General features: G+C 47.2%; 1 protein-coding gene across 1 annotated transcript in view; it reads right to left on the reverse strand.

Moving 5' to 3' along the window:
- The window catches only part of GALNT2 (polypeptide N-acetylgalactosaminyltransferase 2), a 182,113-nt gene that overhangs the window by 26,914 nt on the left and 138,751 nt on the right, over positions 1-16,448 (reverse strand). Inside the window, exons 4-8 of the mRNA XM_018042312.1 lie at positions 11,403-11,501; positions 11,080-11,147; positions 10,763-10,828; positions 3,662-3,783; positions 2,591-2,678 (exon numbers count right to left, since the gene is read on the reverse strand). Coding sequence (XP_017897801.1) covers positions 2,591-2,678; positions 3,662-3,783; positions 10,763-10,828; positions 11,080-11,147; positions 11,403-11,501 — 443 coding nt within the window. The remainder of the gene's footprint in view (positions 1-2,590; positions 2,679-3,661; positions 3,784-10,762; positions 10,829-11,079; positions 11,148-11,402; positions 11,502-16,448) is intronic.

Raw genomic sequence — 16,448 nt, forward strand, 5'->3', positions numbered from 1 at the left:
AGAGAGGGCAGAGAGGGATGAGAGTACGGGTTCCCGGGCCGCAAACTTGGTCCCTTCAGTCTCTCCTGGTTGCAGCTGAGCCACGTGAGGTGGGATTTCACCAAATCCTCTCGGAATGGACCTGGCCCAGCCCTGGGGCAGCATGAGGCTGCACCCATGCAGGTCACCTCACCATCCACACCTGCTCCACGTAAGCAGGTGCTGCAGGAGGCGAGCCCGTCACAGCTCAGCTCCTGCACATCCTTGAGGGGTAAGACAAACTGGACAGTCACACCAAGGGTGACAGTGACAGCCAAGGGCTTGAACTGGAAAGCCCCAAACACGCTCACATTTACTAAGCATCTCTGGAATCTTGCCTCGCAACCTAAGTGCCTCCTCCCAGCACGACTGCCCCCAGTTGAGGCACTGGGTGGGAGCCGCCCAATCACGGCCCTGGCCTCCGCCAGCCACCCCAGTGGCTGCACTATCGTCACCCCTTTTCTCAGGCAGGGATGCTGAGGGGCAGAGGGGACGTGGCCTGCCCGTGACAACGCGGCCTGAAAGAGGCACCAGGGCCCAGGGCTCCCCGGCGGGGCCCAGTGTTCCGCTCTCTGAGGTTCCTTCCAATGTCTCAGTTTCACTGTCTCCTTTGTTTACTGTCGGTTGACCCTCAGCTGTCTGTCTGTCTGGAATAGTCCATCTTCTAATCAGTTCAAAACGTTAGAGATGGAAAAGAAGCCCCTCAGCTTACATAAAGGAACTGGGGTGCTGGGCCGTTAGAAGAAGAGTTCACTCGTCTGAGGTGTAGAAGAATCCAGACTGAATAAATCGCAGACACGGAAGGCAAAGGTTCTGACGCCTCTCTGGTTTCTCTCTTTACAGTAGGCTTTGCTGAGTTCTTGGCTCTTAGCTGAGTTCTGAGAGGACAGGCTGCCAACCAGCTGAGTTTCAGAACTTGAAGCATTTACCACTGGGCTGCGCAGGAGCCTGTATGCCCCAGGTCACCCCACAGACAGTCCTGGGGTCACAGGAGAGCCTGCAGGCCCCAGGTCACCCCACAGACAGTCCGGGGGTCACAGGAGAGCCTGCAGGCCCCAGGTCACCCCCACAGACAGTCCTGGGTCACAGGAGAGCCTGCGGGCCCCAGGTCACCCCCACAGACAGTCCTGGGTCACAGAAGAGCCTGCGGGCCCCAGGTCACCCCACAGACAGTCCGGGGGTCACAGGAGAGCCTGCGGGCCTCAGGTCACCCACAGACAGTCCGGGGGTCACAGGAGAGCCTGTGAGCCCCAGGTCACCCCCACAGAGAGTCCTGGGTCACAGGAGAGCCTGTGGGCCAGAGGTCACCCCCACAGACAGTCCTGGGTCACAGGAGAGCCTGCAGGCCCCAGGTCACCCCACAGACAGTCCTGGGTCACAGGAGAGCCTGCGGGACCCAGGTCACCCCATAGACACACAGTCCTGGGTCACAGGGACAATAGGGTTGGCTCCTCAGGGTCAGCTAGCATGAGGCCTGTGTACCCATCAGCTTTGTGAAGCTCCTCATGAAAACAGCAGCTCTCCAGGTGGAGTCCAGGAGCCCCTGGAGTCCTCAGGTCCTTTCTGGAGGTCTGTGATATTGAAACTCCTTTCATATTTATATTAAGGCTTTACAGGCCCCTTTCGATCTCATTTTTCCAAAGTGCAGGAAGGAGTTTTCCGGAAGCTTCAGGATAGGAGGCGTCAGCGCACGTGGGCAGCACAGGTGTGCCTGCATCACTCGCTGCTCTCACCGTCAGCCTTACTTTCTAACACAGCAAATGTTCATCAGCACAGCCCACGTGAACGAAGCTCTTTGGGACCTTCAGTAATTTTCAGGACGGTGAGGACTGCCAACGCAGGAGCCACAGGAGACATGGGTTTGAGCCTTGGGTCGGGAATATCCTTTGGAGGAAGAAATGGCAATCCACTCCAGTATTCTTGCGAGGGTAATCCCACTGACAAAGGAGCCTAGAAGGCTGCAGTCCATGGGGTCTTGAAGAGTCATACTCGACTGAGCACAACAAAGACAAGATTAGACACCTCACTATGGTGCTTTGTGGAGGGTGGGTTTTACGGGTCACACTCAAGACATAAGGGCCCTTGGGAAACTAGTGGCATGATTCAGACAAAAGGGTCCCCAGAAGGAGGCGGGACATGGGTGGCTAGTGGGGAAGGGGGGCTGACAGTTAGGCCATAGGAAGGATGGGCCGTGCAGGCCTGGAGGCCCGGAAATCAGGGCAGAGCCAGGTGGATGGGTTTCCAGCCCGAGATGGAGGCTATGAGGGGATGGTGGGGTGTCGAGGACAGACCCCGTCAGCCTGGCATCTGTCCACCGGCTCCCACGGGGATGGCTCTGTACACCAAGCCACACGTCCCTGCAGCCATGTAAGCCCAGCAGATAAGGATGGGAACCGTGGAGGCAGTCTCAGGGAGCCCAGGCTGCTTCTGCCCCCTTATGAGCCCTGTGGCTTGAGCACAGGCGCGCTCCTGGTGGGGACCTGCAGGCCCGCATGCAGGTGCTATCGCTGCCCCTGACCTGAGATGGAGCAGCGCTGAGCTGCACACAGGCTGGGCCCCAAGCAGCACCTACCGCCTTTTAAGTCCGCAGACGCGCCCACGTACTGAAAGTTGTCCATGTTGATGACATCAATGATGGGGGACACGACACGGGTCCTGTCCTGAAATGCAGGGGAGGCAAGAGCAGGTGTCAGGACCAACCAGGACCTGCATGGGGGAGGCCTGAATGTCAGTGCCCAGAGGGAGATCCCCACCCCCAACACCTGCCGCCCCTCGCCCTGGAGTTTGCCCCCTGGCTTGGCACCCGCAGCCCTGCGCTGTGCTGGGGGTCAGGGGCATAGAGAACACAGCCCCAGAGGAGGTGCCAGGGGGTGTGGGGTAGCCCCGCACATGTTCACTGGTGGAGAACAACTATCTCCTGGGACCGTTCCTGGTTTTGTTTTATTTCCCTAACAGCCAAGAACAAATGTCAATTTTTATTAACCCCAAAGAAGAAATTAAGAGTGGCGGACAGCATCTCAGCAAGCGTTAGCATGAGACTATGTAGTGAGGATTACAACACATCATTTGAGTTAGTTCATGTTTCATGATTTGCTGCTTATCTGAATTCCTGGCTACGGTACAAAAAGAATGACTTGTTCCTTTAATATTTCTCTAGCACTTTCATTACATTTGCTTTACTGTCCCAAAGAACCTCTTTCTTAGTAGGAAGAAAAGAAAGTCAATAAAACAAGCAGATGGCAACAGAGATATCACAAGAGGCTGAACATAACAGTAACACTAGAGATAGCGTTTCTAGGAGGCAAAGGTGAGCAGTCCCTGCTCACCTAACGGCCTCATGCGTCCCTGTGTGGCTGGGGCTGCTCCTGCCCACCAGCTGTAGCCCGGGTCTCAGGGTGGCAAGGCCAGGCTGGGGCCCTGTGGCCTCTGTCCTCAGCGCTCTACCTGCTTTGAGCTCAGAATCGGTGCAAAGCTTCAGGCAGGAAGGGAAGACCCTCCGAAGGGGAGGGCTGTCTTAGATGATGCAGACTCTCAGCAGCCTCTGCTCACCCTCCCCGGTATCTGCCAAGTGGTTTTCCCCAGTTGACAGATTCCCCCAGTGGACAAAATCGCCCCCGAGGCCCGCCCCAGCCCGCACCCTCACCTCAGCCACCCTCTCCAGGAGGGGCTCCAGCCAGCGCTCGTTGCACTCGCAGTGGCTGTCCAGGAAGGTCAGGACCTTGGCCTGCGCCGCGTCGGCCCCGCGCACCCGCGACCTCATCAGGCCTGTGGAGCGACAGCGAAAGCGCGTCAGGGGAGAGCCCGAGCGGGCCCAGCATCTGCGCCTCCTCACGCAGCCCCCTCTCTGGCACAGACTTTACCACAGCGTTTGCAGAGGGATCGATGCTGCCTTGAGGTCACCCAGGTAAGGACTTTTTTTTTAAAGCTCACTGGATGACTGAGGAAACAACTTGAAAAACTGCCTTCTGAGGAAGGCTTTTGCATAATTGGAGTCTTTACCAAGCAACTGAAATGTGCAACTTCTGAAACTACTTTCACGACAACAGAGTTTTCTAATTAACTAGGGTAAGGAATGGGTCACCCAGACACTTCAAGTGCTAAGGGAGCCTATTTTAATGGCAGTGATTCAATGAAAATAGTGTTGTCAATGTCTTTGTCTTCAAAGACTTATCACAAGCCAAATTAACATAAATGATAAAGCCCAGTTGTTTGACTTTTACACAAAATTAGTTATACTATTTGGTCACATTAAAAAATTATATACTTGTGATCTGCTAATAATATACACCTTTTATTATCACACAAAGTCTTCTCATACATAGTATATTCATCACTACATGGTGTGGTCATAACTGGCTTTTGCTGGGCTTCGTACACGGAGACAATGAGAATGTTCACAACCAGTGAGGACAGTACAGTGTTGTATGTTCTTTATACAGGACAGTAGTCAAAAAGGGTTTTCAATGATTCTTAAAGACCCGCATGCTAGAGCAGAAAGAATGGGCAAACAATTTCTGGGTCTGCTATTATGAAGTAGCTTGTAATAGGCAAACCACGTTCCAGAGAACAAGTATAAACTCTTGAGCAAAATGGAAAATCCAATTTGGGAAAGGGCTCGAGTAGCCAAGGGCAGGCAGAAACTAGAGGGCATTCAACCCCTAAATGAAGAAAATTAGGGATTTCCCTGGTGGTCTAATGGTTAAGAATCCATCTTCCAATGCAGGGGATCTGGGTTTGATCCTTGACTGGGGAAAGATCCCACACAGTGGGGACAACCAAGTCCATGTACACAGCAGGAGAAGTGCATGTGCTGAGACTAGAGAGAAGCCCTGCGAGCCGTAACTAGAGAAAGCCTGAGGGCCAGAGTGAAGGCCAGTGTAGCCAAGTTTATTATTAAAATCACATAGAGTGAGAGCGCTCTTTACATGGGACTTCCCCCCAGTGGTACTCTCCAACCCACTGCAATGGAGCTGTTTGGGGCTGAAGTATCAGAGGGTAGAGTCTGGGGTTTCTAGAGCGGCTGAAACAGAAGGAGGAGATCCTGGGAGGGATCTGGTGATCCCTGAAATCCTTGGCTGACTCCTGACCTGCAGGCACAGAGGAGACCTTGAAGAGTCCATGAAGAGAAACAATCAGAAGATTTCTGCTGGAATCGAGCTTTGGCACTCGAGTTCTGCCAGGTTAGAAGGGTTTGGTAAACACCTCAGTTCTACAGAAACTCCAGCAGGGACACATTAGGAACACAGACTATGTCTCAGGAATAAGGGTTTCACCTAAGATATACTCATCCGAACGAAGTATAACGACAAACCTACCCAGGTTCAAGGTCATAAACTAGTCATTTAATTAACCAGATGTAACAAAGATCTTTCTCTAGACAAAGGTAACAGAATCTAGTGTCTCTACTACATATCATTCACATTTCCAACATAAAATTAAAACATTAGCAGACATGAGAAGAGAAAAATGTATTCCATATTCAAGAGAAAAAAAATCAATAGAAACATCCTGAAATGATTCAAATGTTGAAATCAACAGATGAGATTTTAAAGATGCTATTATAATAACTCTATCCAAGAACTCCAAGGAAATGATTGGAATGAGCAAACATGGGGAATCTCAGCAGAGAAATGAAAACTACAAGAATTAAATGGATATTCCTGAACTGAAAACTGCAATTGTCTGAAATAAAAAACTGACTGACTGGGCTGAATAGTAGATTAACCGTATCAGTGAATTTGAAAATGGATCAATAAAAACTGACCTATCTGGTGAATACAGAGAATAATACTGAAAGAGGAAAAAAAGATGAAGCAACCTATGGACAATATCAAGTGGTGTAACACACAGGTGCACTTAGAGGCCAAGAATGAAGCGTGAAACAACATGTAAAGAAACAGAAGGCCAAAGATTTCCCGAATTCAGTGAACACTTCAACTTACAAATTCAAAGGGATCAGCAAATCTGCAGCAGGATAAATGAAAGGCAAATCAAATATAACCAGGTCACAGTCAAACTGCTAAAAACCAAAGATAAAGAGACAGTCTGGAAATCAGCGAGAAGAAATACCCTGCAGCAGACGAGGAATCAGCAACACGGATGCCTACACATAAGCAGAGAGACAGAGGCCAGAGGCAGTGGGGCAGCGTGTTCAAGTGCTGGAAGGCAGACTAATGGTCAGCTCAGATCCCTACACGTGAGACAGAGGGACAGAAGCCAGAGGCAGTGGGGCGGCGTGTTCAAGTGCTGGAAGGCAGACGAACGGTCAGCTCAGACGCCTACACGTGAGCAGAGAGACAGAGGCCAGAGACGTTGGGGCTGTGTGTTCACAGTGCTGGAAGGCAGACGAACGGTCAGCTCAGACGCCTACACGTAAGCAGAGAGACACAGGCCAGAGGCAGTGGGGCGGCGTGTTCAAGTGCTGGAAGGCAGACGAACGGTCAGCTCAGACGCCTACACGTGAGCAGAGAGACAGAGGCCAGAGGCAGTGGGGCGGCGTGTTCACAGGGCTGGAAGGCAGATGAATGGTCAGCTCAGAATTCTACTCAGAGAATACACTCTTCACTAACAAAGGAAAAAGAAAGGCTTTTCAGACAAAGAGAAAGTGAGAGATTTTATTTCCTACAAGAAAAATGAAGTTTTAAAGGTTCTCTGGGCTGAAGGGAAATGACATTAGACAGAAAGCTGAATCTATGGAAAGAAATGAAGATACTAGAATCAAAAAATGCACGGATAAATTTTACAGTCCATTTATATATTCTAATTTCTTTATAAGATAACATTATTTTAAAGCAAGCATTTTAACACTGTTATTTTGGGGTTTAAACCATATCATAACAACAAATGAAGGAAATATATGATAACAACAATATTCAGGACAAGGAATAGAAATGGAATTAATTGTTGCAAGGTTTTACATAAAGTTGTAATTGACTCTAAATAGACTGTTACAAGTTAAAAATGTATGTTGTAACACTCAGAGCAACCAGGATAAGAAGTATATAGCTAAAAGGCTACAAAAAATATGAAAATGGAACACTAAAATAAACAAAAATTACTTCAAACTACATTACCAAGCTACAGTAATCAAAACAGGATGGCCTTGGCATAAAAATAAGTATACAGGTCAATGAGACAGAATGGAGAGCCCAGAAATAAACACACACACACATACGGCTATTAATTTACAACAAAGGAACTAAGAACACATACGGAGAAAGGATAATCTCTTTAATAAATGGTGTCAGGAAACTGGACAGCCACATGCAAAAGAAAGAAACTGGACCCCTATCTTACATCATACACAAAAATCAACTCAAAATGGATTAAAGGTCTGAAAATTAAGGCTTGAAACCATAAAACTTCTAGAAGAAAATATAGGCAAGCTTCTTAACATTCAGTTCAGTTCAGTTGCTCAGTCATGTCCGACTCTTTGCGACCCCATGAACTGCAGCACGCCAGGCCTCCCTGTCCATCACCAACTCCTGGAGTTCACTCAGACTCATGTCCATCAAGTGGTGGCAATGATCTTTTTTTAAATTTGACACCAAAGCAAAGGCAGCAAAAGCAAAAATAAATGATGGGATTACATCAAAGTAAAAAGCTTCTCCAGAGCACGTAGACACACAAAAACTACTCATAAAATGAGAAGGCAACCTATAGAAGGAGAAAAAGTATCTGGAAATCACACAGCTGATAAGAGATTAGTGTCCAAAATATACAAAGAACTCACACAACTCAATACCAAAAACAAAAACAAGATAATCTGATTAAAAATGGCCAGAGGAATTGAAAAGACATTTTTCCAATGAAGACATATAAATGGACAACAGGTACATGAAAAGGTGCTCAACATAAAGGGGCTTATAATCATAATAATAATTACATAATTATGATCAAATTTTATCATATAATTATATAATCACATAACTCATATCATATAATTATATGATATATATTTTATGATATTCATATCATATAATCACAATTTTATCATATATAATCATAATTATAATCATAATCATCAGGGGATTCAAACCAAAACACCTCACACTTCACAGAATGTCTGTATCAAAAATTCAGGCGACATCAATTGCTGGTAAGGGCGTGGAGAGAAGGGAACGCCTGTGCACTGTTCGCAGGCATGCAGACATGTGTGTCCACTGTGGAAACCAGTACGGACAGTCCTCAAAGATTGAAAGTAGAACTGCCGTATGAGCCAGCAATTCCAAGGAAGTAAGAGTCACTACAGGCATCCCCATGCTTGCTGCAGCATTATTTACTATAGCCAAGGCACTGAAGCAAACCAAATGTCCACTGGCAGACGAATGGATAAAGAAAACGCCACACACACACACACACACACACACACACACACACACACACACACACACACACACACACACACACACACACTGCCGCTTGCACCAACAGTATGGATGGATCTTGAGGGCATAATGCTACATGAAATAAGTCAAACAGAGAAAAAGACAAATACTCAGTGAGCTCACTAATATGGAAATCTAAAAAAGCTAACCCAAAGGTAAAGAGAACAACTGGTGGTTGCTGGAGGGAGGGGATGGGTGAGCGTGGTCAAAAAGCACACATTCCCAGTTAATGAGACAGAAGCTCTGGGCATGTGATGTACAGCGTGGCGACCACAGTTAATCATACTGCATTGTTTATTTGAAAGTTGCTTTGAGAGGCAGATCCTGAAAGTTCTCATCACAGGAAAAAGAACTTGTAGCTGTGTGAGGTGATGGGTGTTAACTAAGCTTACTGTGGTGACCACTTCACAATACATACATATATCAAATCACTATATTGTATACCTCAAATGAATACAATATTTTATGTCAATTATATATATCAATAACCTGGAAAAAATCAACTAATCAGGCAGGACAGCAGGAACAAGAAGCACAGGGACAAATTGAGAACCTGGCTTATGAGCAAGGTTTTGGCCCCACTGCTGTCACTAAACAGCTGGATGATCTTGGAAAAGCAACTTAACTTCCTTCACCTTTAATGTTTCCATCTGTACAACAGCAACTAGGTTTTCAAACTTTCAAAGTACATCAGTATTATCAAAATGCAGACGTCCAGGCGCCACCCCTAGACATCTAAAAATTCTAATTCAATTGTGGGTAGCGTCAAGGAATGGTCTTCCTTTAGGTTCCCTAGGTGATTATAATCAATAGCCAGGTAGGGAACGCTGGCACAATTAACTCCCAGCACTAAACGACCCAAGGTTGCTCCTTCACTGTAAGACCTCAAGCAACTGGCTTGCTCTGTCGTCTAGCAGCGTTGCTATGAGCACTTCTGTATATGTTCAACTATATGGGACACACACACAGGCACACGCACACTTGGGTGTGTATTTTCTGATGCAACTATCTCATTCCTCACGTGCTCCACATAGGTCTATCACAATCTGGCTTCCCACAGCTGCTCCTCTTCATTCCTTCCCAAAACAAGGTGGGTTCCCCTCCACATGAACTGCCTAACTTGAAGCAAATGGCAAGCTTCTTTTAGAAACACTGCTTTTGATTTCTAAGCAGGTTACAGGCACTCTGATAAGGCTGGCATGCGGTTTGCCAGTAACAACGGCCAACATGAAAGATAATTTCTTTTCTTTTTTTTCCTCTTCATCTTTTCCCCCATGCCAGAGGACACTTTGGTTTTGAATTCAACAAGTTATTATGTACCTTCTCTGGGGGCAAGTACAGTGCAAGATTTTGGTTTACTCAAAGCTTGGGGGACAGATATAAGTCCAGCAAACAGTTGGCTTAGGGGCAAGGCTGACCCCATTGTTTATGCATCTTGAACATCTGGACTGGAGATCTCTGTTGGTTAAAATATGATGTTGATGATATCGCCCTAACAGGCTCACCCACTTTATTGACTGGTTAGATTCTTGCTAAGAAAAACTGACTCCAGCTGGAGCACACAGGGGACCAGATGAAAGACAATGTTCTCTGATCAAAGGGCACAGCCACCACTCCAGGATCAACACTCATCCTCAAATAGCAAAAACAGCCCATAGTTTAAAGCTCTGCCATTTTCCCTACAGAAAGATTCTCAGGACCCTGGAAGAGCCAAGAATCCGGCCATTAGCTCTCTACCAGCATGGATGCACTGGCTGTTAATTACACTGTGATTTCAGTTTCCTTTCCAGACACTTCAAAGTAATGCTTTCCTCTCTGGAGTCTCTCTTATAACTGCCAATAAAGTGGACTCGATGAGCCCAGCTCCAGCAAAGACAAGACTGACAGCAGGTTTCAAGGCTGGCATTTGCAATAAGCACGTAATTACAGTGCTCTTTCCCCTTTTTGGATGGTTCACCTTGGGCAAGCTGTCGAACTTGAATCCCAGTTATTTAAGCAGATGCCTGAAGCATGGAGTCATTAAAGTTCTCATTACTAAATCTTTTTCTTCTTAATTCTAGTACTCAAGGGACTTGATAAGATTTCCTAGGTTGTGAAAGAGAGAAGCCAGTTTTCTAAATACATAAATAACAATGTAATTTGAACTCGAGCCCTAGTGCACAATTTCAATTAGGTAAGCTTTTAATGTCCTTCCTATGTTTGCTGGGAGAGGCTCCCAAGAGGCTGTGCTGGAGGGAGGCAGACAAAAGACGAGACAGTTAATTGTTCCTGCACCTGAAATGTTTCTTCACACTATTACTGGGTTCAGGGAAAATCAGAATTCAACTGTTTTGGTATTGAATTAAGAGAAGTCTTACCTTCTCGCCGATCGTTTCGGAGTACACGTACTTTCTCAATTTTCCCCAAGAGAGCCCCGTCTTCAGCTGGGAAAAGAAAAGAAGCAAAGCTTTTGAACCTCAAGTTTACAAAGGGCTTGCGGGGGCAGGGATGGTGATTCTCCATCACCTATGGGCTGATGAGCCCCTTGGGGCATCAGAGAGGCCCTCTTTTTGCTGCTCCCACTTCTTGAGGCCTTTTCTTGAAACTTGTCCTTAGCACCCACAGCCCAGAAAGGCTGGTGCCCAGGAGAAGGGCCAGAAGGAGGGGTGGGGGTGGGGGACTGGTCTCTACTTACGGTCATTGCTGTAGTCATCCACCAAGATGATTTCTTTTATCAGGTGGGGCGGGCTTTTCTTAAGGACACTGAGGAAAGGCAGAAAGATACAGTTGCAGGCCTTTCAGGGGTGTGATGCGGGTGGGAAACTCTCATCCCCTGGCCCCAGTCCTGGATGGAGGAGCCACCAGCCCCTCCTGTGCTGCACAGTCAGGGGACCTGTCTGCTCCCCCAGACAGCCCTTGCCTGGCTGTGCTGGGCACTTGGCCCTTGTTCGGCATCGCTGCTGGGGATGCCCCTCTTCGCTTCAGTGGGTGGGAATGGGTGGCAGCTGCAGGCCTCACCTGACCACTGTCCTCAGCAGAGCTGACCTGGCTTCATTGTGAAATGTGATGACCACGCTGGTGGCTGGCAGATCTACCCGCCACTGCTTCCGCTGACACCTGCAGGAAAAGAAGGAGTGACCTGAACCATGAGCTGGGACCAACCCCAGCGAGCCCCCTGACAGCGTGGGCAGCCGGCCCTGCAGGACAGCACTCGGGGTGAACCTGCCGTGTGCAGGAGGCACTGGCCTATTCTGAGATGCAGTCACAGTGGGCCATCAGGAAACAGGAAACACAACCAGAGCAACAATTTAAAAGATGAAAGATTTCAGCAAAATGTAACATACTGAGAACATCTTTCTAACGTGTTAAAAAAAAATGTGTTTCGAAACAGTGAATTCCCATTTAGTCGCACATGCTGATACACCTATATAGATGTGCTTTTCACAGTTCACAGTGGTTACTTCTGAGGGGTGGAATCAACTGTGTGATGCTGCTCTTTTCTTCTCTCCTATTTTGCCTGCAGCAAGCATGTGGGTTGCTGGGATTCTCAGCCGAGCTGTATTTGGTATCCGGCTCTACCCTGGTCCTGGATCGCAAGACACACGCCCCTCACCTTGCCAGACTGTCATCCCAGGGGCCAGTGCTGCAGGCTGCTGTGGGAGAGGGAAGGATGGTTGGGCCTTTGAGCCCATCAGCTCCCCTTCTACTTCCAGCAGCACTGAAAAAATCAGGCTGAATAAAGTCCCTACAAATTGTGGGCAGACTGCAACAGGCAGTCTGTACCCTGCAGACAGACACACGGCTGTGAGGGCCCAGAAAAGCTGTTTCAGAACACAGGACTCTAGAGCCCTGGGCTGAAGATGCTGAGCCATCACCCACTAGGCAACAGAAAGGACCAGCAAAAGGAGATCGGGCTCAGCAGGTACAACATAAGGGACACTGCAAGTCCCTCGAAAGCTCCATGACCTTGAAAAACATGCCAGCAGAGAGGTGATGCTCCGGAGAATCCTGAGAGAGCAAGACCCCTGGGCAGGCTTATAGTTCTTGAGGACTGCTGCGAACAAACTGTGGCATGAGGGCATTCAGGGAGTTATCAGTCTGGTGGCAAAAGGGGTGAGGACAGACAGCTAAAGCCTCTTTGGCCTCTGGAAGCAGCTCTTGGCCCGAGGTGGAGACAGTGATGATCTTGCCTGCAGTAGGGTGGGGACCATCAGTCAGCCACCAGGGACGTGGTCCCTCCACACTGTGCTCACCATCTGGGATCCCTGCACTGGTAGCAGAGAAGGTGGAACACTTTCCATTGGGCCAACATATTTTCAAGAGTTTGTTTTACTCTCGGGACTTTACTGGTGGTGCAGTGGCTAAGTGGCTAAGTGCTCTCAACGCAGGGAGTCTGGATTCAGCCCTGGGTCAGGGCACTAGATCCCACATGCCACAACTAAGAGCTCTCATGCCACAACAAACAAAGACCCCAGCGCAGCCAAACAAGTATTTTTTGAAGAACTTGTTTTACTCTTTAGCTCTTAATGTAATTGACCACAGCTGCAAGTGATCTGCTCCCAGAATTGAAACTATTCAACTTAATGATAAGAAATGAGTAGGAAAAGGAGAAAGATTAATATATTTGGAGCTCAGCAGCGCCTTAAAGGAAAATGGTTGACACATATTTTCCCTCAGGACTGGGAAAACTATTTCAGAGAGCAAATTCTGAAAATGAGCAAGAAAAGCAGTACGATTAAAAAGCAATTAGGTCAGATCACAAAATGGGCTTCTTCTGTTTACCTTAGTTATATGGATATCTGGATTTTAATTAACTATGAGAAAATGACATACCAGTCACTGTTGGGGGAAAGAATGCATTCTGGAATTAATGTCAAGTCTTTAATGACAAGTAGATTGATAGGCTGGAGTGTTTTTTCTTTTTTTTTCACTTTTAAGAATTTGTCGATTGTTAGATTAAGGAAGTAAGAATCTGCAAGGTTCAACTGTAAACAAATGATCAACAAATGTCATTCCCAAGAACCAAAACTGCAAAGCTAATGAAATAAGAACCCCAGGATAGGAGCCAATACTCTGCAATCAGACCCCACTCCACACAGTTGAGGGGGGTGCTTTGCTGAGCTGAGCAGATTTGCTGAACTCTGTCTGGTGCAGCCACGTGAAAAATCAAAAGGAGAGAAAGGAGCATTTTTCAGGCTTAAATCATAGTAAACTCAGCTGATGCAATCACGTCCTATTCCCTCGTTTTCTGTCTCTCTGCAGGAAGCCTCGTCTTCCATGAGCATTTGAAATTCTCAAGGGGCTTTGGACACATTTTTCAGAACGCAGCATTCACACCATTTTATTAAAATTCCTCTCCAGTCATAAGGCACCAAGTTTTGCTAGGAATTGGCAATTAGGAAATTTAAGACGTATATCCTATTTCTAAGATAAAGAGGGATGACAAGTAAAAACCGAGAAATAACTCATACCTTGTGAGTTTAAGAGTGTTATATGTACGTATATGAATTCAGATCCTAAGGCTTCACACTGAGCCAAGAAAAAGGAGGGGTTGTTTGAAGAATTTCTTTAAAAAGAAACAGAATAAATCTTGCATGTAAAGAGCTCTGTCGCTGCCAAGCAGTCTTCTCTGCTTCAGAGCTGGTGAAAGAACGCCTGCCTGATATAGAAACCCACTAGGGGGGCTAGCTGTCAGGGGCACCTTCATCCTGAAGCTTCTCTGAGAACTGAGCAGAAGCCGGGGCTTAGTTGGCATCAGCAGCATGGAGAGTCTGCAGTCAATTCTGTTCTCCCTCCCAGACGACGCAGCTGAGGCAGTGTGATGTGGAGGATAGCTTTGGGTCAAGTTCACTTGAGTTCCATGGGTCATTCTGGTAATTTCCTGTCCAGTTAAATGGGGACTTTAAAAAACTGGACACACAATGATTTTAAAAAATATTTTATTGAGCTTTAAATTTCTGTGAGATGATGGCCATCGTATCTCTCTCTCAATCAGCTGATGTCTAGTACACTGAGCACCTGAGCCCTCAGCGTGCAGAAGGAACCTGTCTCTGGGGAGGCTTGTCTCTGATGCAAACGTTATATGTAGGTTTGGTTGAGACACTGATGAAATATTCAAACACCACATGTCCTCAGACTGGGAAGCTTGGGGCTCCGTTTAGTAACATGGAAGGTTGCTCCATGGTGTGGAAAAGGGTACAGAAATATGCTGTCTACCCCATGCCCTCGACCTACCTCCCAGCCCCACTGCTGGTCTGGCCTGTGGCAACCTTGGTCACTGAGTGACCTGAGGCACTGCACCCTTCTTCGTCTGTGAAACCGGCCCGTACAATTTTGCATGGTCAGTGGGACAATCAAGTATCGAAGAAGGACTCTGAACACTGGAAAGGTTGCTGTCATCCTAATAAGGGCTATCGTATGCACTTGGCTGTCATGTATCAACAGGCATCTACCCAGGCATCTTCTACCAAGCACCTGGGGCTCAACCCCTCTCTGACACCAGCAGGGTCCCCGGAGAGGGCTGTGAAGACCCCACTACCCTAAGCATTCAACACCAGCCCTGCTCTAGCCATGCCCTGGGGCCCCACATAGGGGCAGATTTCCAGCAAATGGGGACCCTGGGTGTCAGTCTCCATGGCAGCGGATTCTTGCTGTGTGTCCATGGTGGGCCTTCTGGCTGGGTCTCAGCTTCCCATGGAACACCTGGAGGGGAAATACCAGGATCATTCACAGTATTTCAAGGTTCTGGTTGCTGTCATGTGTGTTTCTCTTTAGAAATTACTGACCTAAAGAAATTTTGGAAATAAATTTTGGATTTATGCTGTGATTTTACCTGGAGTCTGCCCCTGAGAGACAAATCCAGCTTTGATTTGCTGAGAACAAAACAAGGCACAGCATGGGGAGAAAAATAAACAAGCAAAACAAATTCAGCTCAGTCCAGCTCAGTCACACAGTCATGTCCAACTCTTTGCAACCCCATGGACTGCAGCACTCCTATCCATCGACCGCAGGCCTCCCTGTCCATCACCAACTCCCGGAGCTCACTCAAACTCACGTTCATGGAGTCGGTGATGCCATCCAGCCATCTCATCCTCTGTCGTCCCCTTCTCCTCCTACCTTCAATCTTTCCCAGCATCAGGGTCTTTTCCAACGAGTCAGTTCTTTGCATCAGGTGGCCAATATATTGGAGTTTCAGCTTCAGCATCAGTCCTTCCAAAGAATATTCAGGACTGATTTCCTTCAGGATGGACTGGTTAGATCTCTTTGCAGTCCAAGGGACTCTCAAGAGTCTTCCCCAACACCACAGTTCAGAAGCATCAATTCTTCTGTGCTTAGCTTTCTTCATATTCCAATTCTCACATCCATACTTGACCACTAGAAAAACCATAGCCTTGACTAGATGGACCTTTGTTGGCAAAGTAAAGTCTCTGCTTTTTAATATGTTGTCTAGGTAGGTCATAGCTTTTCTTCCAAGGAGCAAGCGTTTTTAATTCCATAGCTGCAGTCACCATCTGCAGTGATTTTAGAGCCCCCCAAAATAAAACGCAGCCACTGTTTCTACTGTTTCCCCATCTATTTGCTATGAAGTGATGGATGCCATAATCTTAGTTTTCTGAATGTTGAGCTTTAAGCCAGCTTTTTCACTCTCCTCTTTCACTTTCATCAAGAGGCTCTTTAGTTCTTCACTTTCTGCCATAAGGGTGGTGTCATCTGCATATCTGAAGTTATTGATATTTCTCCCAGCAATCTTGATTCTAGCTTGGGCTTCATCCAGCCCAGCATTTCACATGATGTACTCTGCATAGAAGTTAAATAAGCAGGGTGACAATAGACAGCCTTGACGTACTCCTTTTCCTATTTGGAACCAGTCTGTTGTTCCATGTCCAGTTCGAACTGTTGCTTCCTGACCTGCATACAGGTTTCTCAAGAGGCAGCTGAGGTGGTCTGGTATTCTCATCTCTTTAAGAGTTTTTTTAAGAATTTTCCACAGTTTGTTGTGAAAAACAAATTATCAAAGCTAAGGATCAAGTCTTGGACCATGATCAACTCAGGTGTGGTAATGAG

Source organism: Capra hircus, chromosome 28 (assembly GCF_001704415.2).
Source record: "Capra hircus breed San Clemente chromosome 28, ASM170441v1, whole genome shotgun sequence".
Lineage (NCBI taxonomy): Eukaryota > Metazoa > Chordata > Mammalia > Artiodactyla > Bovidae > Capra > Capra hircus.